The sequence below is a fragment of the Phalacrocorax carbo genome, chromosome 16 (assembly GCF_963921805.1).
Source record: "Phalacrocorax carbo chromosome 16, bPhaCar2.1, whole genome shotgun sequence".
Classification (NCBI taxonomy): Eukaryota; Metazoa; Chordata; class Aves; order Suliformes; family Phalacrocoracidae; genus Phalacrocorax; species Phalacrocorax carbo.
Window position 1 is genome coordinate 11995305 of NC_087528.1, and position 21414 is coordinate 12016718.

General features: G+C 49.7%; 1 protein-coding gene across 2 annotated transcripts in view; it reads left to right on the forward strand.

Annotated features, from left to right (window-relative positions):
* Positions 1–21414, forward strand: part of STX8 (syntaxin 8) — a 107877-nt gene that overhangs the window by 55418 nt on the left and 31045 nt on the right. Inside the window, exon 7 of one of the 2 annotated variants that reach the window (XM_064466954.1) lies at positions 13930–14031. In XM_064466954.1, the coding sequence (XP_064323024.1) occupies positions 13930–14031 (102 nt within the window). Of the gene's footprint in view, positions 1–7778; positions 7832–13929; positions 14032–21414 lie in introns of those variants that run through there. The other variant, XM_064466956.1, reaches the window with a different exon arrangement.

Consider the following 21414-nt stretch of genomic DNA (forward strand, 5'->3'; position numbering starts at 1 on the left):
AGTCTCTTAATGCTCAGGTGAGACTGAGTTATTTCAGAAGAGGTTTAACTGCGGGTGTGCAGAGCGGGGAAGCCTGGCAGTATCCGGGGGCTGGGAGGAATAAGCTTTTAGCAGTCGGCTGAGGAGGCTGGTTGATTTGAGCGTAGTTTTGGGGAACCTCCCTGGAGTTCTTGTCAGCATCTTGGTGTGTAAGGGACAGGCTGGAGAAGAAAATCTTTCCGCCTGGCCTCATGACTGCATCTGGTGTGTTCCCAGCATGCTGCCGCTGGCCTTCATCACTTGGTACATGCATGCTGAAGGGTATCTTCCTTACTAAGATTACATTCTTTTGAACATTAAGATTGTTCAAAAGTTGGTGGGAGCTCCTAGCCCCATCTGAGGCTAACGGAAGCCTTCACATGCTCAGGGGCCAGGACTTGACCAGTGGAATTCTTTTAAACGAAGTTTTGCGTCTGCATGGCGTTGGGGTTCCGCAGACGTTATTGATGAGGAGGAGCTCACGGCGTTTGAGCCGCGTGTTCACAGACCAAAACCAGGGTTGGCTTTCTGGGGGAAGGAAGGTCATCAGACTTCTAAAGCGCATTTTAATTTCAAAAAAGAAACAACAAAACCCATCTTCCTTTGAAGGATGAGGGTTAATGGCTGAGGATGAGCTCTGTGCTGTGTCGGTCACCCTGAGAAGCCCTGCGGAGCGTGCCAGCTCGCTGGTCGGCGTGTCTGCGCCACCTGAGCGGCGCTGCCCCTTCATAAAAGGAAAGGAACTGGAAGGCGAGGAGCGCACCGCTTCAGCTTGAACCGCTAAAGTCAGCATCACATCAGCACGTCGAGCTATATTCCCCTTTTGCTCCTCAAACTGCGGTGCATGTAATATATTTTTGGTGTCCAGCTATGCAAGAACACTGCTGGTCATTTTTTCCAATCTTCCTTAATCTGCTTCGAAACGGAGAGCGCTTAATCTCCAGTTGTTGAATAATTCTCAGTTGTAGGGACCATGGCAGCGCTGAAGTGTTTCGCTAACTTTTCAGCTTTTTAATGTGAAAAATGTGGGACGTTCTCGTGGGTTGGAAATAGTGTTACAGTTAACACTTCGGGGATAGTTCGGTCCTGCTTTTTGGATTGAGTTTTCTTTAATTTGAGTAGGAATGAGTTTATACATCCTGCGCAGCCTGCTAGACATCTCAGGAATTTCAGTATTTCTTTGAAGGCGCTTGCGGTGGAGCGGGGCGATTCTGCTCAGCCTCGCTCCCAGCAAAGCCGAACAATTCGGTGATTTTTCTCCTGGGGACAAAATGACATTAGCCATTTATAATCATCGCTTTAAATCGCCTTAGAGCTGGGGCTGTCTTGTAGGCAGGTTTTGAGAAATGAGTTTTTTTTCTTTCGAAGGTGCTTGGGAAACTTCTGCTGGGACTCCCAAGTGACGGGGCCTTTGTCCGGGAGGAAGGAGCCGGCCTCGGCGGGTTATCCATCAGCGCGCTGCGGCATCCTTCACAGCCCCAGTTCATCAAAGAGACGTTCACAGCCCCGTCTCGCTGGCCAGCCCGGGGTCGGGCAGTCGTGATGTATTGTTGGGCTGACGGATGGCATGCAAGCCGAGGGTGGATTTATGGGGAGCACCTCTTGTGGGTAAACCCTTAGTAGGCAGCGTGCTGGCTTTTAAGAGAGTCCTCCCACAGATGCATTAACTACGGTTACTTTCAAGGTTGTGAAAGTGGATGAGAATTGATTTTTGTCTCGTGGAAGAAAGGTGTATATCTGGGTCGAGGTGGCTGTGCCCCAAGGAGATGAGAAGCTGTCTCACTATTTTATTTTATTTTCTTTTTAGTGGGTCTAAGGCCTGGTTCTTTGGTGCCCACAGGGATTACGTTACATTACTGTGATGGGTCCGCAGTTTAAGGAGTGTAATTGTCAAGTAGATCTTAAAGTGACAACAGCTGCATGGAGTATAACTTGAAGTGATATTTATTTTTTTTTAATGAGAAATGGACTGGAAACGTAAACTTGCAGCATTTAGTAGCCAAGTGGTGTGTTATGGGGAATTGCTGTACCTTCTACCCTAGTCTAGTTATGGCAACTGATGGGTATTTGTAATTCAAGCTGTTGATATCTATGGAAAAGGATTGCAATGGTGACAAGCTTGGGAAAAACTAGAGTTACCAGAAGAAGGCAGGGGTGAATATTAGGAAGAATTTCTGAAGGCAGTATTTTAAGAATCCTGCTTAGATTTTGGATAAAGGGAAAACAAACAACTGTGGAGTCTAAAATAGCTTCTGTCCTTTCATTTTCTGCTGGGAGTTTGCAGAAAATAAACATATCATAATAGGAAAAGTGTTTTGATTGTTATATGAATGTAAGCAGGCTTCCAGTCTCTTAGTGCTCCGGGCTTTCTTAGAGATGCGGAATTGATGATCATTTGATCTATTAGCAGTGTTGCCTTGCTCTTTCTCCAAGGCAAATCTGCAGAAAAATGGTTTAATGCCATTGTCCCTATAACTTGAAGATCTTGCTGGAAGTTTTGATAGTCTGGCCTCAAAATCTCTGCGTTTGTGTTGTTAAAGCACTCAGATTTTGGACTGGAATGAAACCCAGCGATGATTCCCAGTGCAAGGAGCCAGGGCATGTTGCGGGCTCGGTGTGCCACCGTGCTGAACGGAGTGCCCTGAATGTACGGCAACGGCGACTGCAGGGGATGCTGCAAATTGGAGGCAACCTTTTAAAATTCTTACAAGAGGGTTTCTTGATTTGTTGCTTTGGTTTGTTTTGTTTGTTTGTTTTTTATATTAATGTCCATTTGATAACTAGGTAACTGCGCCGGTCTGCTTTAAACACGGTAAATAAAAGGAAAGGTCACTGGTTGGGAGTAAAGGGGAGGAACAAATGACCTGGCTTTACACTTGAATACTTCTAGTGAAGGAGACTATTATCTCCTTCCAGATAACTGGGGAAGGATACTCAAAATACTATATCATGTGAATATAGTTATTGCCTGCCTTATATCACTGTGAGTTCTCAACACATCTGGACTGAGAGTAGTTCCAGTAACATTAAAGCGTACTATTTTGGTTGGCACACTGACGCTGTGGTATATGCCAATTAGTAATGGCTCTTGGAAACAGGCTGCTTTAAAACTCTCCCTGAACTATTCCCCAGAGAAATTATTCAATTAAGTACAGCTAAAATTAATGTCCATGGTTTTTGTTCGAATAAAACAAAATAAGCAGCTGGAAAAGGGAAAACTTCTCAGTGTGTGCTTTTAAAATAACAACTCTAACTAATAACTGTGTTTGCTGGAATCGATACTGCTGTTTGTTTTCTCAGTGTTGCTCTTTGGCTGTGAGTGAGCCGATGAGGGCTACCACAGCTGATGGCCTGGGACGGTTCTTTGTCACTACCATGTATTTTCAAACCACCATCTGCTGCCTCCGGACCTGCTTTCGAGAGGACGAAGTGTTCTTTGTTGCTCAGGGGTGTCCAAGTTTGACCTAGATAAAATCTTACATATTTTGGGGTGGATGGGTGAGGCTGCTTGGCTGTGGTGTGAAGGGTGGTCTGTGGTGGAAAGAGGGTCCTGGGCATGTCCTCTGAGTCCTTGGAGCAGATGGCAGGGTTTTCTGTAGCAGAACAAATAGCTTCCTCTTCTTTCAGCAAGTCTTATCCTTAAAGATGCTGAAGGTTTGGTGGACCAGTGGGAAAGGGTTCCACTGGAGGCACGTGATGGTCCTTGGCCTTCTGAGCTGGGTGCCCTGGGAGCTCTTCACGTCCCAGATGCCAGGCGGAGGTCGCAGGACACTGGAGCAGTTTGTTCCTTCCAGTCTGCGCATTTTTCAGTGTTATCAGGAACTCGGGGAACCAGGAGCGATCCTGGGCCTCCAGGAGTTGTTCCTCTGCAAGGATTCCTCAGGGCGGAGAGCTGGCACGGCGTGGAGTCCGCAGGGAGCTCCTCTGTTGGGAGAAGGAGGACCTGCTGCTGCGATAGCTGGCGCATGATCGAGTGCCTCAGGCTACTAACCTGAGCTTGGAGGGCAGGCTGGGGCTGCTGACCGGCTTCATCGGGGAGAAGAGCTGTCCTTCCCTGCCTGCTCTCCTGGACACAAACCACGTCTGCCAGCTCCTGCCCTGCTCTGCCTGGAGATCCTGCAGCCCAGCTGCCCTCCGCTGTGTCAGCAGAGCCATTGCCCAGCAGTGCCCGTGCAGGGAAGGGCGAGCAATATCTTCGTGCCACCTGGACCGCAGCAGAGCCGCAGGGGCAGCAGCGGGAGGTGAGATCCCCTCCTGCCTCCCTGTAGCACTGGGACTGCTACGTACGCGCGGCACATCGTAAAACACATTCCCAACAGGAGGCCAGAAGAGGTCTTCTGGACCTGGCCATCTCCAGGGACCATCAAGCCCCTGTAAATTAGAAGGGCTAAAGAGTGAGACAGCTGAAATACAGAGGGATAAGTTGGTTTGCTCCCTTGGAGAAGTTAGTGTTTTGGGGTTTTTTAATACTTGTGTAAAGTTCTGCCAAAGAAGAGATTAGATGTCATCAGTTAAATTTGGGAAGGTGGGAGGAGGACTCTTGGTCTTTGCTTGAAATGCAAAGCTCATCGCAGCAGAAAGTGTCGGTATCCTGGCGTCCTGGGCGGCGCGCAGCTCGGATCAGCATGGACACCAGTGGGATTCCGAGTGTTGCCTTGGAGCCGAACAGCGAGGAGAAGGCCGTGGCTGCACTAAGGCATTGCCTGTGGCATGGAGAGCTGCGCACCTCAGAGGCTGCAAGAACCCGGCACGGCTAGCAGCGATGGAGAGAGATTAAGATTCTTGGCTTTGTACTTTTTATACTGTTTTTCTCTTTTCACTCTGCCTTGACATTACAACTGGCACATTGTGCTAAGGCTCTTTAGGTTTCTGATGTACTTATATTAGTTGCAATCTTCATTTCACACCACTGGCATTTTGAACAATGCTTGCTTTTCTTATTAACATGTAATTATGGGGTTTGGATGTATAGAGGTTGGCATTCAATATATGATTCATTTCTTTGGTATCTAGCTCTTCTCCTGAGGCACCAGAGACCTGAAGGAGGGAGGGGAAGCCTGCTTGGCTTCTCCTCTAAATTCCAGCCTTATTGTGATTTTTTTTGCATAGCATAAAACATTATGGATTTTAGTTCTCTGCATGTTTTTCTTAAGGCTGACTGCAGTCTTCCATGACTCACAGTGGGTATACTGTGGAGATGCATTACTCATCGATAAATACTATCGAGTGATCTGTAAATTTAAATCCATGGAAAATCCAAACAATTCCAAGGAAACGTTTGGTCAGCAACGCCGTTCTGCTAAACTGCGACCAAATCCCAGCTTTCTTTCTTTCTGCTTGTGCTGTATTTCATGTGGCCGTTTTCACTTGGCTTTTGGGTTTCTTACTCCATGGACAGAATGAGGGTGACTCAAAGGTGGAGTTGCCAAAACCAAATGAGGCTTTTTACATGGTTTAAATAAATCAGAAAGTCAATTAGTGTAGTGTCATGTATGAAAGCAGAGCTCTGGCTGCACAAGAGCCTGACCTAGATGTTCATCTTTCCTAGTGACTCCATGTACAGTTAAGGAGAATTATTAAAAAAAAAAAATCCCATGCCTTCAGAAAGTTGGTGCAGCTTTGTGGGGCAGGGGCAGGAACAGGGAGACACAGTAGGAGGGAAGGGCAACCAGATCGCTTCCATGCTCATGAGTGGAGAAAGGGTAGGAAAAAAACCCACACGGAATCATGGAATGGTTTGTGTTGAGAGGGGCCTTTAGAGCCCATCCAGCCCAACCCCCTGCAGTGAGCAGGGACATCCCCAACTAGATCAGGTCGCTCAGAGCCCCGTCCAGTCTGGCCTTGGATGTCTCTAGGGCTGGGGCATCGACCACCTCTCGGGGCAACCTGGGCCAGGTTTCACTGCCCTCTCTGTGAAAAATTTCTTCCTTATGTCCAGCCTAAATCTCCTCTCCTTTAGTTTAAAGCCATCCCCCCTTGTCCTGTCACAACAGGCCTTGCTAAAGAGGTTGCCCCCATCGTTCCTACAGCCCCCCTTTAGGGACTGAAAGGCCACAATAAGGTCTCCCCGCAGCCTTCTCCTCCCCAGGCTGCACAACCCCAGCTCTCCCAGCCCGGCCTCGCAGCAGAGGGGCTCCAGCCCCCGGAGCATTTCTGTGCCCCCCCTGGCCCCACTCCAACAGCCCCGTGTCTGTCCCGTGCTGAGGAGCCCCAAGCTGGAGGCGGCGCTGCAGGGGGGTCTCACAGAGCGGGGCAGGAGGGCAGGACCCCCTCCCTCGCCCTGCTGCCCACGCTGCTGGGGATGCAGCCCACAATACAGTTGGTTTTCTGGGCTGCAAGTGCACATTGCTGGCTCATGTCCAGCTTTTCATTCCCTAGCACCCCCAGCTCCCCCTCCGCAGGGCTGCTCTCCATCCCTCCATCCCCCAGCCTGTGTGGACACTGGGGGTTGCCCCGACCCAGGAGCAGGACCTTGCACTTGGCCTTGTTGAACCTTATGAAGTTCTCCCAGACCCACCTCTCCAGCCTGTCTGGGTCTCTTTGGATGAGATCCCATCCTTCTGGCCTGTCCTTCTGCACCGCTCAGCTTCTCTCGTGAGCTCCTCAGTGGGAGAAACAGCAAGGAGGGCTCTGGGTTTGGTGGCTTAGTTCACAGTGCCCTGGTGATGAGAGCATGACAGCATCCATAGCTGTTGGGCAGGATCACCTCCTCCGTGTCCGTGTGCTGCACTTCATGTCGTGACTTTTAATCTCACAAGGTAAGCCTTTATTGATTGAAACGTGCAGCGCTGATGCGTGTGCCGTAAGTCTGGCGTACCTTGCTGCTGTTTGGCCCCTGCAGAGAGAGATGCAATATTAATTTTGTGTCTTTAGCATGATCTCATGCCCTAGCGCTTGACTTGCTCCTCTGTCTTCAGCATTGCTGGAGCAGAGCAGGGCTGGCCGGGCACTGGCACTGGGGTCAGAAAGGGAGGAAAGATGGAGCGGCTTAATGGGTTGGAAAAGGGGCTTTTGCCAACTGGAAACGTTTGGGCTTCTCGTTTTGTTGTCAAAACTGAGAATTTCATTTGCAAGCTGAAAGCTGGTTATTCACTTCAGGCTGGTCAGGGATGTGTTTCAGCTTGAAGGGCATCATCGAGGAGGTGAAGCGCTGAAGGTCCAGGCATGCAGAGCGCTCTGGGATGTACTGTTTTTATCATCTGTCGAATGGTTTTCCAGTGGAAACCGTTCCCTTGGAAAGCTTCTGACCAGCTGTAGAAAGACTTGATGGCTGAGTTGACACAGAAGGTGGGGCTGCCAGAGAAGTCCGATTTCAAACCCATAGGAAGCGCTGTTAGAAATGTCAACAGAGAGGTTGGGAATATGGGAAAGGCAGATGGTGGGCGCGAGGAGGACCTCTGGTCTCTGTGTTATGCTGCGGGCAAACCCAGGGCCTGAAGCTCGCAGCCTCTTTGAGGCGGATAGAGGAGAAAAGCAAAAGGATCCCTTTGGACGCAGCAGACTGCTCCAGCACCTGGCTTGGATTCCACTCAGGGTTTGCTTTCCCGTCCTGCGCGAGCCCGTAGCACGAGAGACCAGCTGGAGCGTGATGTATGGCCGTTTCCCGGAGAGATGACTTACGGCTCTACCGGGTGGGATTCCCGTCTCACGGGAGGCTCTGAAATTATCCATGCCGTGGTTGGAGAGAAGCAGAACCAGCTTTTTACAGAAGGCATCAGCGCTTTTAGGAATTAAAACAATGTTTCTGATTTTCATTGCAGTGGCAAAGTCTTCGAAGGAAAAAGGATATGAAGAATGAGCTTTTTTCCTGAGAAATTCCCAGGATTACATATCGTTTCTTCTGCTCAATTTTTTCTCACCTGTCTTCTGTTGGTGGCCTTTGCATAAATCTTTATTTTTCTGGCTATCAGCAGGTGTGATTTTGAAGATGTAAGTAAATAGACCCTACTGCTGCTACCAGGTTGTCGTTCCACTGCAGTTTCAGGGAAGGTTTTTACCTTCTGGCAGTCACGTTTAGCACAGTCCTTCTGAACTCACACCCGTGCACGTGGATGGACCCCAGAAACCGGTAGCAGCGAAATGCGATGCTAGTGTGACTTCTAATGCAGGCATTTAATTCAGAGGTATTACAAGGATCATCTTCTTCAGCCTTTAATATATCACTTGAGATTGCGAAGCCAAGCGTGATAGAGCGGAGTGGAAAGTGCTTATGATCCAGGGTTCAGACCAGTCGCTTCACTTTTCTTAATCCATTTCAATAAAACTTTGAAAAGAAATATTTAACGGTTACGCGCTCGCATCTCTGAGTAGTCTTGTGCTGATCTGGGTCAATCAGTGGCTTCTTGGGTCTTTAAAAACTGACTTGTAGGCGCTGACAGTGCTCCAGCGTGCTGTGCCCAGTGAAGCAGTTCAATGGGCAGTTTTTTTCAAATGCTTCGTGTTCAGCTGCAGCTCAGAAGCTTTAATTTTCTGGCTGTGATAGCTGATGCACCGACAAGTTTGGGTCTGATTAAATGAGTTTTGCATTTGTTTTTATGGACAAAATATGTTTTAGGTTTAATGCAAAACATTAAACAAACACAAAACTTATTTGGTGGTTGTTTTGGTTTTTTTTTTTTAAATAAACAGAAGGACCTTTTCCTCCCTTTGCTCATGCATTCCCAAGCAAACACCCCTCTCCTTGCCGGGAGCAGGAGGCAGAGTTAATGCTGGAACGGGAGAGGGCTGACTGACCGTGCGGCCGCGGTTTCCAGCCTCTCCCACCTCTTCAACAGGGATGCCTCTCCCACCTTTTCTGACCTGGGCCCGCGTTCAGCCTGGCTGCTCGGCATTGCTCCAAAACACGTTGCCCGAGATCAAAAACCGCTGCTGTGGGGGTTTTTGTGTGTGTTTGTTTTTTTTTTTAATCAAATATTTCAGAATATATCAACCTACATTTTTTCTGTCATCTGCTTGCTTCGCTGTTTCCTCATTGCATCTTTTTTTTGCTTGTAACTCCCCTGTGCGGAATTCATCCCGATTCCCCAGAGGGCTGCCCAGGCCCTCTCCATCGCAGGTCCCGTAGCCAGAGGAGCAAGGGCAGGACTGCGGATGGGCTTGTGTCCACCAAATGGAGACCTTCCATGACTCCGTCCTGGTTTAAGGTATGCCGCTATTGACCTCAAATCTGTAAAGCCCATTGCTGCTTTTGCCGTGTGATATATACCAGGCTTCTGAAGAAATCCTGCCCTTTTGAGGGCTCCAGCCCAGATTTTATAGCTTTGATCACCAGAAAAAGCATCCAGATTTGTAGGGACGGGTTTGCGTCTCACCGCTGCAGCCTCGCAGGAAGGAGGCGAGGAGAACCGGTAATGCCCACGCGCCTACCTCTGCCTTCTTACAGAAACCTGCCGCTTCCGTGCTTGGCGCGTTTGGCTGCCTCGTCCGCTGGTGAGCCCAAAAGCCAACGCACCTGCCTGGCTGTGGCCCTAGCAAAGGGACGCGTGTGCAGGGACGAGCAAGGCCGTGCCGTTGGTTTTCAAGAAGTCCCAGCCAATCTAGGAGGTCCTGTCTGAGCTCATCTCCGACAGATGAGCAACCTTCAAACTTCTCCCACATCAGCTGGACTTAAACGACTCAGATTTTAATGCCAGCAGCTCTGCAGGAGGTTTTACCTTCTGCTTCAAGACCCTGCTGCACTGAAAGAAGACCTTGGATAAATTTGCGTTACTGGTTTAAACGTGGTCCGCAGTGCAGGGTTACGGAAACGTCCTCTGTCAGGTCACTGGCAGCCCTTCAGCAGTCAGCCTGCTTTTCCGTCTGCTCCCTCGCAACGGGGGAGCCTCGCCCCTTCCCCTTTTTCAGGTTTCTCTCGGCTTTTTTTACCTTGCTCCTTGCATAGTCAGGTAAATGGGAGGTGGTAGAAAATTTTTCATCCCAAATGTGATTGCCAGCTTGAAGGGCAAAACGGGTTGCAGGTGGGTCATCTGTCAGAAGAGGTCTCAGGAGCCTGCTGAGAGCTAACGTAGGGCTGTCAGTGCTCTAAAGACTTTCTTAGCCATGGAGTTAGTTTTCTCTGGCAGCTGCTCTGCCTGCCTTAGAAATTCATTACTAGTTTTCAGCTCTGCCTTATACAGCGTGTAATTCTGTGTCCCCTCTGCCTTAGAGTGGGGAGACATTCTTTAGTTTGCAGGAAGGTGGAGAGCTGCTCTGAGCCCGCGTGTCACCGCAACGGCGTGTTGGTGGGGGTAGAGGGGTGGGTGTTCCTGTGCAGGCTGTGGGGGGGGGTGGTGGGTCTACAGGGGCGGATGGGTGTTCCTGTGCAAGGTGTTGGTGGGGTTGGCGGGGTGGATGTTCCTCTGCGGGCTGTCGGTGGGTGTAAGGGCACCCTGGCCTGGGGAACCCACTGGTCCAGGCTTCTGATTCAACTGGTGAGGGGCTGAGAACCTCCCTGTGCTTTGTCCCCATGGCAAGCCCAGGTGGAGGGGGAGACCCTACTGAGACCTCGCGGCTGTGCCGTGCACGCCCCAACGCCTCTCCAGGCCCTAACTGCACGTTGCATCGAAGGGCTGGTTGCTTGATGAGCTTTGGGCTGCGTGCTCGGCCTGCTCCCCTGAAACCTGACCGTATCAAGAGACATACGGATACGGAGAAGCGCTTCTCCCGAGCTGTGCGGGCCAGTTCTCTGTTCAGAAATGGCTCCTGCTGGTTGGTCTGGCGGGGGAATGGCTTGGGCAGGGGGATGGGAAAGGAGAGGCTCTAGATATAATCCCAATTGCAACGCCTTGGGCTTTGAAACGATGACAGAAAATTTTCCTGCTTGCATTTGTTCTCATTCAGCTACAGCTTGTTCACCAGGATGTTTTTCAAGGAGGGTCTGGTCAGTGTTGGCAAAGGAAAGTCTCCTATTTCCCAAGCATGCTTATCACTTTGTCCTTGACAACGATGGGAACTTTCGGCACTTTTTTTTCTTCATCGGGAGGCAAACATGAGAAAGCCTGCCTTTGCAGGCAGCATTGTACTGGTTTTCCTGTGTGCCGAATCACGCAAAGACAGATAAAGTTTCCCCAAAATGTTGTTGGCTTTGCAGATGTTGGACCTGGGAAAGTTGGGTGTGAGGGGGAGGAGAATTAGTATCTGAACTATGAACTGAACGAATCCTGCAGTTCAAACAAAGTACCTGCCGTCACTTGGGAAGATGTGTTTTGCTGCAGGACGACCAACAAAATCTTGAGTATTTTAAACAGCTTCACAAATATGGAGAGTTTGTGTCTGGAATAGAGCGGTAGCGGTGGGGTGATGTTGCTTAACCACAGGAGTGGTGAATGGTTTAGATCTGTAGGGTGAAGCCGAGGCTGCACCCACAGGAGCCGTCGATGTTTGCCTTCTGCCCTCCCTCATGTCAGGACTTGGATGGTTTAGGCTGAGGGACGTGAATCAGGAGCTCATGTTTTCAGAAAGATATATATTATCAAAGTACAAGATTTCTTAGATGCTGGTGTCATTTTACACAGAGATTTGCTGGAGATGGAGTGCTTGTGGGGCAGACTTAAAAAGCACGCGTTAGAAGGATGATGCTTAAATCTCCCAGCTCTCTGGGAGAGTAAAACCTCCGTGCTACATATGCCTTTGAAAACTTCCTTTGTGCCTTCAGAACTTTGATTTTTTTATATCTGTTTTCTGTTATCCATATGTACGATCAAAGTGGTTTTATCTCTGTATCTAGAGCGATGCCTGCTACTTGGTAAGATTTGAGGACATAAGCACCCTGCACAGCTAACTTCTTTTGCTGCAGGAAGGTGAACTGCGGAGGAAACCATTCCCTTTCAAGCGCTGGTATAAAAGTGGTGGCCAGCAGAGGTGTACAGGTGCTTGGGAAGCTGTGCTGCCCTTGCAAGCTCAAGGTTTTAGTCTAGTGTCACAGGGAAGCTTTGGAAGTGCAAAGAATGCCCTCTTCAGTATCATCCCTTTTCCTGGCAGAGGTATTTGGGAAATCTCCTTTGAAGGAATACAGTCAAAGCAATAAAGGCTGTCATGGTTTTAGCTGGGAAAGAGTTAATTTTCTTCCCTGCAGCTGGCACGGTGCTGTGCTTTGGACTTGGTGTGAAAACAATGCTGATAACACACCGATGGTTTGGTTGTTGCTGGGCAGTGCTTGTGCTAGGCAAGGGCTTTTCCAGCTCCCCAGGCTCTGCCGGGGGCACAAGCAGCCGGGAGGGGAGGGGGCACAGCCGAGAGAGCGGATTCACACTGGCCAAAGGGATATTCCATATCATGTAACGTCATGCCCAGTATGTTACCTGGGAGGGGCTGGCCGGGGGAGGGAGGCAGCAACCGCGGCTCGGGGACGGGCAGCGTCGGTCGGCGGGTGGTGAGCGGGTGTATCACTTGTGTTTCTGGTGTTTTCCCTTTTTCCCTTTTCCTTTTTATTATATTATCATTGTTGTTAATATTATCATAATCAATATTATTATAATTATTATTTTATTCTAATTATTAAACTGTTCTTATCTCAACCCACAAGTTTTTAGTTTTTTTGCTTTTGCTCTTCCGATTCTCTCCCCCGTCCCACAGGGGTGGGGGCAGAGACCGAGCGGCTGCGGGGCGCTGAGTTGCCGACGGGGGCTGAACCACAACACTAATTCATACGGGCCCTATCCTGGTGATGGGACTTGTTTGCTTTACCCCGCAGCCAGCGTGCGTGCAGGGTTATGGTGCCTAAAACCAGTTAGAACAGTAGCACATGTTGCCAACTGAACACTGGGCGCTCTAACTTTTTCTTTTGCTTACGGTCCGTTAAACCCAGACGCATCAGTCGTGCTGCAGCGGAGCGGGGCAGTGCTGGCGGCTGCCTGGGTACCAGCGGCTGGAGAGCGCAGCACCCCCCGCCTGCCGTGGCTGCCGGCCCCGGCCTGAGCTCGGAACACGGGTCAGATTTATTAAGGCAGCGATCCATCGTGGAGAAAGTGCTAGAAGTGTAACCAGAGCGAGATGCTTTGCAGTAGCATTCCGGTTTTGGCTGCTGTCCTCCTCCTGCTCTATCACACACAAAAAAGGCCATTCCTACCTGCAGAGTAGAAAGCAACTCAAACGCAGTGTATTCGTACACCCAGCGAGAAGCACTGCCCGTGTAATTCAATAAAATTAGGGCGTAACAGTCAGCAAGAAGGAAATTTGGTACCTGAACGTGGCTTTTAATTTTCAGTGTCAAAAAACCCCAGCCCAACAACTCTCTGGGAGTAAGCCTTGCACCTGCTCCCATTTCCCCGATGAAATTTCAGTCATCGTAGCATGATGTTGAGGGCAGGTTGGCTTGAAATTTTCCTTTTCCCGCTATTAAAAATACATGTAGAAGAAATTTTGCTCAGTTCCCTTTTCCCAGAGGATCATTTGAGCCGCAGGCAGAACGGCCATCCGCACATCTCGGGAACTGAACCGCGGCGGGACTTTGACTGCACCCTCCGTGGTCGCTTGGTTGGGACTGGGCCGAATGCCCTCAAAGGCATTTATGGAGACAGCAGTTCTGAACGGGGTTTAATGGCTCTGTAATGGCCAAGCGTTGAGATGCTGTGTTCCAGGGACTGAAATTTCAGATTTCCTTTAGCATATGCACTAATCCTCTTACTTTGGCTGGTGTTTTGTGGCTGCCGACATCCTATACTCCGTGGCTACCTAGGCTGATCCTGCTGTTTCAGGCTGTATTTTTTTCCTCCGCTCTTGCAGCGGAGGAGTCGACTAAATCTGAAGTCCAAGTCTCTTGTGTAGTATTTCCCAGGATTTGGACCTTTCCGTGCATGTGGAGAACTGGTCTGTCATACTGGAAGGCAGGAGGATGCAGCTGGTTTCCATTTGGGAGCTTCCAGCAGGAGCGTGCTTGTTGAGCAGTGATGCTGCGGGGCTCGGAGATTAATGCTCGTGTTTTTCTTTCCCCAGAGATCATCGACGACCTCACTAACCTGGTTGAAAACACAGACGACAAGCTTCGCAACCAGACGCGGCATGTGAAGATGGTGGATAAGAAATCAACGTCCTGTGGTAGGAACTGGCTTGAGCACAAATCCTGCCCTGTTATTAAATGATGAGAAACCAGTCTAGCGCTCAGAGGCTGCGTGCAGAGTGCTCCCCCGAGGACAGCTTCTTTTAAAAGTTAAAAAACCCCAGCTCTCCAAACTCAAACGTGACCTTAGCTGCTGTCGCAGGTCTGACTCGCTGCGCGTGCTCTGTGTTGATGCAGTTAACTTCCTTAAGCCTTTTGGCTCCGGCGTTGCACAATACTCGGATTGGAAACTGTTGAACTGTACGAAATGAGTGTGGTACATGTTAATTAGGTTTAAAAAACTTGCTAGCTACCAGCTCTCGCAAACCGGTCGTAGCGGGGGGTGATGCCGCAGGGCCCTTTCTGGTGGTGTCCTGCAGGAATGTGTTCGCAACCAGGCGGCGTTCACAGCCTGCCAGACGTGAAATCCTCGCTGGTGGCTCCGCAAGCTTCGTGCAAGCTGGTAAAGCTAAAGTGGGCTCTCTTTCCCTATAGCCAAAGCGAGGTTATACGCCTCGAGGGAGAGAAGGCAGGTTTCATCTATAGCATGAGGAGCTGGGGGTTTGGCAGCAATGGCTGGGGGAGGATGCTGTGGGGGTGGCAGAAGGTGTCCTTGTCCTGGGGGATGAGTGACACCGAGGAGGGACTGGGGGAGGACGTCCATGGGGAGGTGGTGGTAGTGAGGCTTCTGGAAATAACGTCTCCTCTTTTGGTGCCTGTGGTTCGGTTTTGGCACTCTAGAGGACTCAGAATGCTAACAGGAGTAATTTCTGCTCTGCAGTAATTTGGCATAGAGCCAGAAGTTAATGAAATTTGGCTTATGTAGAGAAAGTTGGGAGCTGACTTGGTCGCACATCTGGGGGGAGAAAGGGTTTCTGGCTGGTGGGGAGCTTGTATTCTGTAGAGCGATGATGTAGCAGCAAAAGCGACTGAGCTCAGACTGGCAACGATGAGACATTTTTCAAGCACTGACGATATATTTCAGGGATTTATTTGGTTCTTCATCAGCGATAACTTTTTGAAAGCTTGGTTGCTGTAGGTTGATGAAAAACTGTGGCCTCTGCTGGAGGTCAAAGTTGACTCGTCAGAGGTGTTTCTTTCCAATTTCTCTCGTACCAACTACAGACAGAATTAGAGGCGTGACTGCACAGATCATGGCTAACTTTTTTATTGTAGATCTTTAACGTTGATGCAAGATGGATTTAATGTAAGAATAGTTGCACTTGAATGATGGCAGGTACCCCCGCGTGCCTTTGGTGTCTCCCCTTAATTTCTGTGGTTTCATTTTCTGCACGAGTGCAGGGAAGCACGACGCAAAGTGCCTGCGCAGGGCAGGCAGTGAGTCCCCTTCCACACAGGACAGCTTCTCCCTCCGTAGGTATTTCTCCCCCTTTTTAGGTTCCTGGTGCACGTGCAGCCCCCAGACGACGTTGCTGGATAACGAGCCTGTCTCTTTAACTCGGAAGCCCGTGCTGGCTGCCCTGGGGAATTTGAGAGGAGGAGGAGGAGGATGGGAGAGGAGAAGGCTGGGAGGATCCAGGCTGGATTCCTTGGGGGTGACCTCTCTCACCCTTTCCACATTGAAAAACATTTTTCTGCAAGGGGTGGTGAGAAGCGCTGCCTCTCGGTGCCTGTTCCCTCTGCTCCAATAGTTCTTCCTGTGTTTGCATAACAATTTGGGCATGTGTAAACACGATATTGTCTCAGATAGCTGTTCTGCTCTGCCTAAGCATCAGTTTTAGAACAATAATGCTGGAAGACACAGGCTTTAAGGGCATTCTTCCCATCCCTTTTCCACCCTTATCCCTGGCGCTGAAAATTAACTAGCATATTAAGATCAGAAAAACCCTCCGCGTACGTACAATTATTCCTTGAACAAAGCCAAGCAGCGGGAAAACTGGCATGGCTAGGTGGTTTTTTCAAAGTTTGGTTGTTTTTTTTTTTGCTGCCCTCCAACATCTCATTTAAATTGATAAAATCTTTAGTAACTCTTTGGTTTCTGCGCTGTTACTTTGGATTTAAGCCAGGGTGAAATGCTCAGGCTTCTCCCTTGCCCACCCCTTCCTTCCCTAGGACGGAGACGTTTGCTTGGACCCAGTCTCTGCAGTATTCCAGCGTGTGCTTGTTTCCTTGGTTTTGCCTCATTTTTGAAATCATAATGCCTTTTTATTTTTCTGACGAGTGCCTGTACTGGAGCCACTGGCTGCGGATTCAAGCAGAGCAGCCTGGCGTGAATAGTGGAATAATCACCCTTTTACGAGCAAGAATGTAACGCATTAATGGGTGTGTCTTTGTTAGCAGCCAGTATAATGACAAAATCAAAGTATTGCTGATGAAATCCAACTTTAATCAATATTTCAACGTCCTGCTCTCATGCAAACATCGTTTCAAGCTTTGGCGGTTGTTTCCAGCGACCAGCGTGATTTACGGGGCGGCCGACCAGCCCTCGGTGCTGCTACCTGCTCGGCGCCGGCGCTGCTGGGTGCAGGAGCGTTGCAGAGAGCAGCGTCTGCACCTCTGGCCGTACTCAGTCCTGGCAGAAGCCTCCAGGTTGTTTCGGGTGGGTTGTTTCACTTGCAGTTTATTTGCAATGCCGTTTCTCTTGCTGACTCGGGAGCTGTTGACAGTCCCAGCCCTTGCCTGTGCCCAGCGAAGGCTGCCCCGGTTGGAGCCCGTCTCCCTTGGTGGCCCCGGCCAGCCCCACGCTGGTGTCAGTGGGAACTCCCAGCGGAAGAATAACCGTGGGATATACTTCAGTCTGCTGTATTTATGAAATTATTGTTGAAAATCATCAGTCATCTGCCGGCAAGTGTTTGCACGCTGCTTGGCATTGTCTTATTCCTTTTCAGCTTATGCAGGGCATTTAGGAGGGGTGTTAGGACATATGTATGTCTTAGATTTCAGAAATTCACACTGAGCTTTCACCAAAAAGTACAGGCAAATCATTAATCAAGTGTTAGGCTGCCTTTACCGGATTTGCTAGAGGAGTGCCTGCGGGCACAATCCTGACATTTCAGTTTCATCACTGGTTCTCTTGGGTTTTTTGTCCCTGCTCTCTCCCAGTTTCCATACCTTTCAGGGTTTTTATGTGCAGAGCAGCACTCAGTAACCATGTCTCACTAACTTTTTTATTAGAAATTTTAACCCTCAGAATGCCCTCTTAAGAACTGCATTTAAAAATAAGCAAAGGAATGAAAGTATAATTATGGTTGAGATGGGAAAACAAATATGCCCCAAACAAACCCTTTTGCTGGAACAACGTGATGGTATGGCACGTGCTACAATACCTTAATGACGGATTCCTTCAGTATTTTGGGGTTTCCTGGGTAGAGATAGCCTAACTGTGATCCCGTCCGTTCCAATTCCGATTGGAAAAAATTTCCATAATTTCCAATTTTGAAAAAATCAAATAAAATAGAGGAAAACACGCGCCCTGAAAAGAGTGCTGCTGCACTGCGGTTAGATGCTCCGCTGTTCTGTTGCTTGGGTTCACCACGCAGCTCCTGTGTGGTTTTTAATCCTCTCTTGACCGGAGCGGGCTCCAGCATCAGCCCATCCCTCGGTGCCCTTGCACCCGCCTGGGGAAGGAGCACCAGCCCTCCCCTTTGCTTGCAGCCCCCCGGCTCCTGCAGCTCCGGCGCGGGCTGTCCCGCCGTGCCAGCTCCCCGAGGGCTGGCGGCACAGCCCGTTTCAGGTAAGCAGGTGCGGGTTTTGTGGGGGCCCCAAAACACGGCCGCTCAGCGCAGCGTGCGCCTGTGTGGGTTGCTTTTATTTCCGTTCATCGTCAGGCTCAAGCATTTAGTCAGGAGCCTGCAGAGTCCGTGGCTCTTTCCCCCTGGCCACGGGTTGCTGTTGGCCTCATCCTGGAGAGGAGAAAGTCTGTCGCCATTCACAGCTACGTCCTGGCTTACCTTTGTGGTAACTTCCCCCATCCTTCACCTTTTTGGGTATTTTTTTAACACCTAAAGACAGCTCCCTGCAGAGAGGATGGTTAAACCAGGCTTTGTTTGTAATAATAACGATATACGGGGATTTTAGTATCACGGGCCACAGCTGGGAGCGTAGGCAGCAGGTGCGACGTATGCGGAGGCGACTGCAGGCAAGCCGTGATGCACGAGGTCAGAAACGCTCTTCGGGTCTTGCTGAACTGTACCACGGATTGCGGGGGGCGGATCTGGGGGATCGGTGCGGTCCTACTCCTGATCCTACCCGAGTCACTCCTTTTGGTGGCTCTCCTAAAACAAACTAAAACCAAGCTTAAAACAAGCAAAACCAGAGCAAACTCTTACTTCTGGTGAGCGTGCCCGTCCCCTTCCAAGCCGGGCGAGGGAAGCAGACCGTGCCTCTGCAGTTGTCACCGCGTGCCTGCCTCTAACCGTTCCGACGGACAGGGAAAACGAGAAGCAGCCACGGAACACGCCCTGCCGGGCCGATAGCCGTGTCCTGCAAAATAACCTACAACTGCAAAGTGCAGGCGGAGCGGTATTTTTTTTCCCCGTCTTCCGTTTTCTCCTGTTCCACAAGATGGCATTGCAATCTAATCGCCTTCCTCCGGCCCCAGGTGGGTGCTCCCACCTCCCCGTTGCCTTCCGATGGAGGTGTCTGGAGATGCCGAAAGCAGGGTGTGGACTACCGTGAGGTTAGCTGGTACCAGGTGGGGTTTTTAATCTTAGCAAATGCCAAAATACCTGAATTAAAGGCAGAGCTTTGCCAAACCTATTAATTTGAGTTTTCGGAAGGTTTAATTTGTTTTAAAACAGAGTGGCTTGGATTATATAAGGTTTCCTCTAGAAAATAATGATTCATGCGGGCTGGGGCCTTTTTCTGCCAGATTCTACAATCACTCTGCTCTTAAGTTATGGTTATTTTTGCCATGGATTTAATTTGTTTTATAAATTATGGGTGGCAGCTAGTCAAGTTTGTTCCTCTGACGTACGCTGTGTGTTTAGATGAGCAAGTCCCCGTCCATTTATTTTTTTCTCAGTGGAGGGGAGAGGCTGGTGTAGCATGCCATTAAATCAACCTTTCCTGCAATCTGACTCTCGGAGAAGTTACACCGATATTCCTCCCCAGCCCTGCTCTGACAACTGCCCTGGCTCCGAGTCACCTGTCTGTGCTTCTACGGGATGAGTTCTCTTGGCCTGGCAAGTTATGTATTTTCCTGATTTTTTTTTTTTAATTATTTTTCCCTCCTTCAGTTTCTTCCATTTTAAGCAATTACATGTTGAAAAGTTTGTTCTGAGCTGTTACCCCTGCGAGAGGGCTTTGAAAAGGAACTTTAGCAGAAGAGCGATGAATGTGTCGCTTGAACGGGGCGCGTCGCTGCCGGCTGCACTGATCGCCGGTGTCTTACGTGCATCGGCGCTTCCATCCTCCCAGGACCGAGCAGCCGAGCGAGGTGGCCGAGGGGCCGCTGTCAGTGGTAGAGCAGAAGATGGAGTTTCATCTGGGCTTTTCTGTCTCCTCATTCCCTTCTCCTCCAGCCCTCGCTGCCAGCCAACCTGCCGGGAAATACCACGGGTCCGACAGCTCCCGCTGTAGATTTTAGCTTTCCACTAGTCTTGCTACCTTGTGCATCACCCCCCTTGGGCTGTAGCTCTTCTCTGAGCTCCCTGAAGCGTTTTCTTCCTCCCTGCCAGCGTGCTCTCCGTCACCGTGAGCGCGTGGGACAGCCGCACCCGGCGGAAGCGGAGGTCTGCCGGAGGTGAGCCTGGTTTCGGGAGGAACCGGTGGGCTCGTGGCCCCGCTGTGCGTGCACGGCCGTGCTCTTCCTCCCACCCTGCCCCACTGACTTCTGAACCCGTTGGCTAATTGAAGCTGAAATTAGTTGGAGATAGAGGTCGCGAAGATAAGAAGTTACTACAAGCTTACTTGGGCATCTGTCCTCATTAGAGAGACCCAATTAAAGGCCCTGTGGAGGGGGAAAGGCAGGGTGAGCTCAGGTTTCATTAGACATCAGAGAAGCCTCAAAGCAGATTAGCTTGGGGAGAAAGTGGGAAATGTGGCTTCATTCATTATGTTAATACAACAATTTTTAAACGGACAGGTCCAGTAATTTCGGCACTTTGCTAATCTAAGACTTCCAGCTCATTTGTTGTCTTAGCGCCTTGGTTCCCCAGAACATGAAACACTCCGCTGCTTCGTTGGCTCTGAGCCCCCGAGGAGCGGGCGAGGAGCTCGCGGGATGACTAACGGTGTGAACAAAGCATCCCAAAGCGCGCTTTCCGATTCAGCAAGTACACTGAAAAAAACCCAACAGGTCACTCCTGGTGCTGAGATGATGCCTTTGCTGGTAGCGTGTGCCCGGCCCTCGCTCCCCCGGTACCCTCCGGCCAGCTCATGGCCGCTCCGCGCTGCCTCCTCCTCCTCACACAGGCTATAGTCACGTTTTAAGTATTTGGCTTAAAATTGCTCACACTGAGATGTTGCAATGGATTCAACTGATAGAAGAGGATGGACCTAAGCTGTCATAAACAGGTTTTTTTCGTTTCTGTTTTTGTTTTTTTTTTAGAAAAAGAGGTTTGGAGCTGCGTTGTGACTTTCTCTCCAGGTGAGGAGCGTGGCGTTAGTGCTGGCATCGGCTCTGTGTGCTTAGCAGGAAAGGATGGGAAGAGCCTTCTGGGTCATAGGATCCCTTCAAGATTAATTTCTGAGAACAAGCTTGTTTTTTCCCCCCCATTACTCCTATTGGAAGGCTGCAATGGTCATAAACTTATTTCCAGCCTAGACTTGTCAGGGATACTTCATGGTGCCCACGTGCAAGCCTTGTTCTGGGGCCTTGAATAGGTCTTTCCCCTTTTTTATTTTACACCCCCCACACCATTGTGTGTGTCTAAGAGATCACCCAGTTTCCCTCCCAGCTTTTGTTTTGTGGGGCTGAACAAACATCTTCACATTCTAATCTCCTAAATTAATCCGTTTTCTCATAAGCTCTTTTTTACACTTCTTCCTACTTCAGTGGTTTTTTTAACCACGAGAACCGACCGCAGCGTCCTCGGAGCCTTCTCTCGGTGGCGTGCCCACCGGCTCGAGCACTTCTCTGGCTGCTGGAAATACTTCAGTTACAGCATGTTGGTGCCTCAGTCAGGTTTGTTTTGAGCTGTTTGCTTGGGCCTTTCTCACTCTTGAACAGTTTTCACCTGAGTTCATTTTCTTTCCAGCTTGTAGCAAAGACTATTGTTTGCCCCGAGCGCGTGGCTTCCTCTTTCATCCCAGTGAATTTCAAGTTTCCTCCATTTGTCTTCGGAGTTACCCATTTTTTTCCTACGTGCTGTCCCAGCTTTCCTCTGTGCTGATGCTGCCGTCCAACTTTGTGTCATCAGCAAATTTCATTAGCATACTTACTTCTTGTGCCAAGGTCATTAATAAAAATATTTAATAAG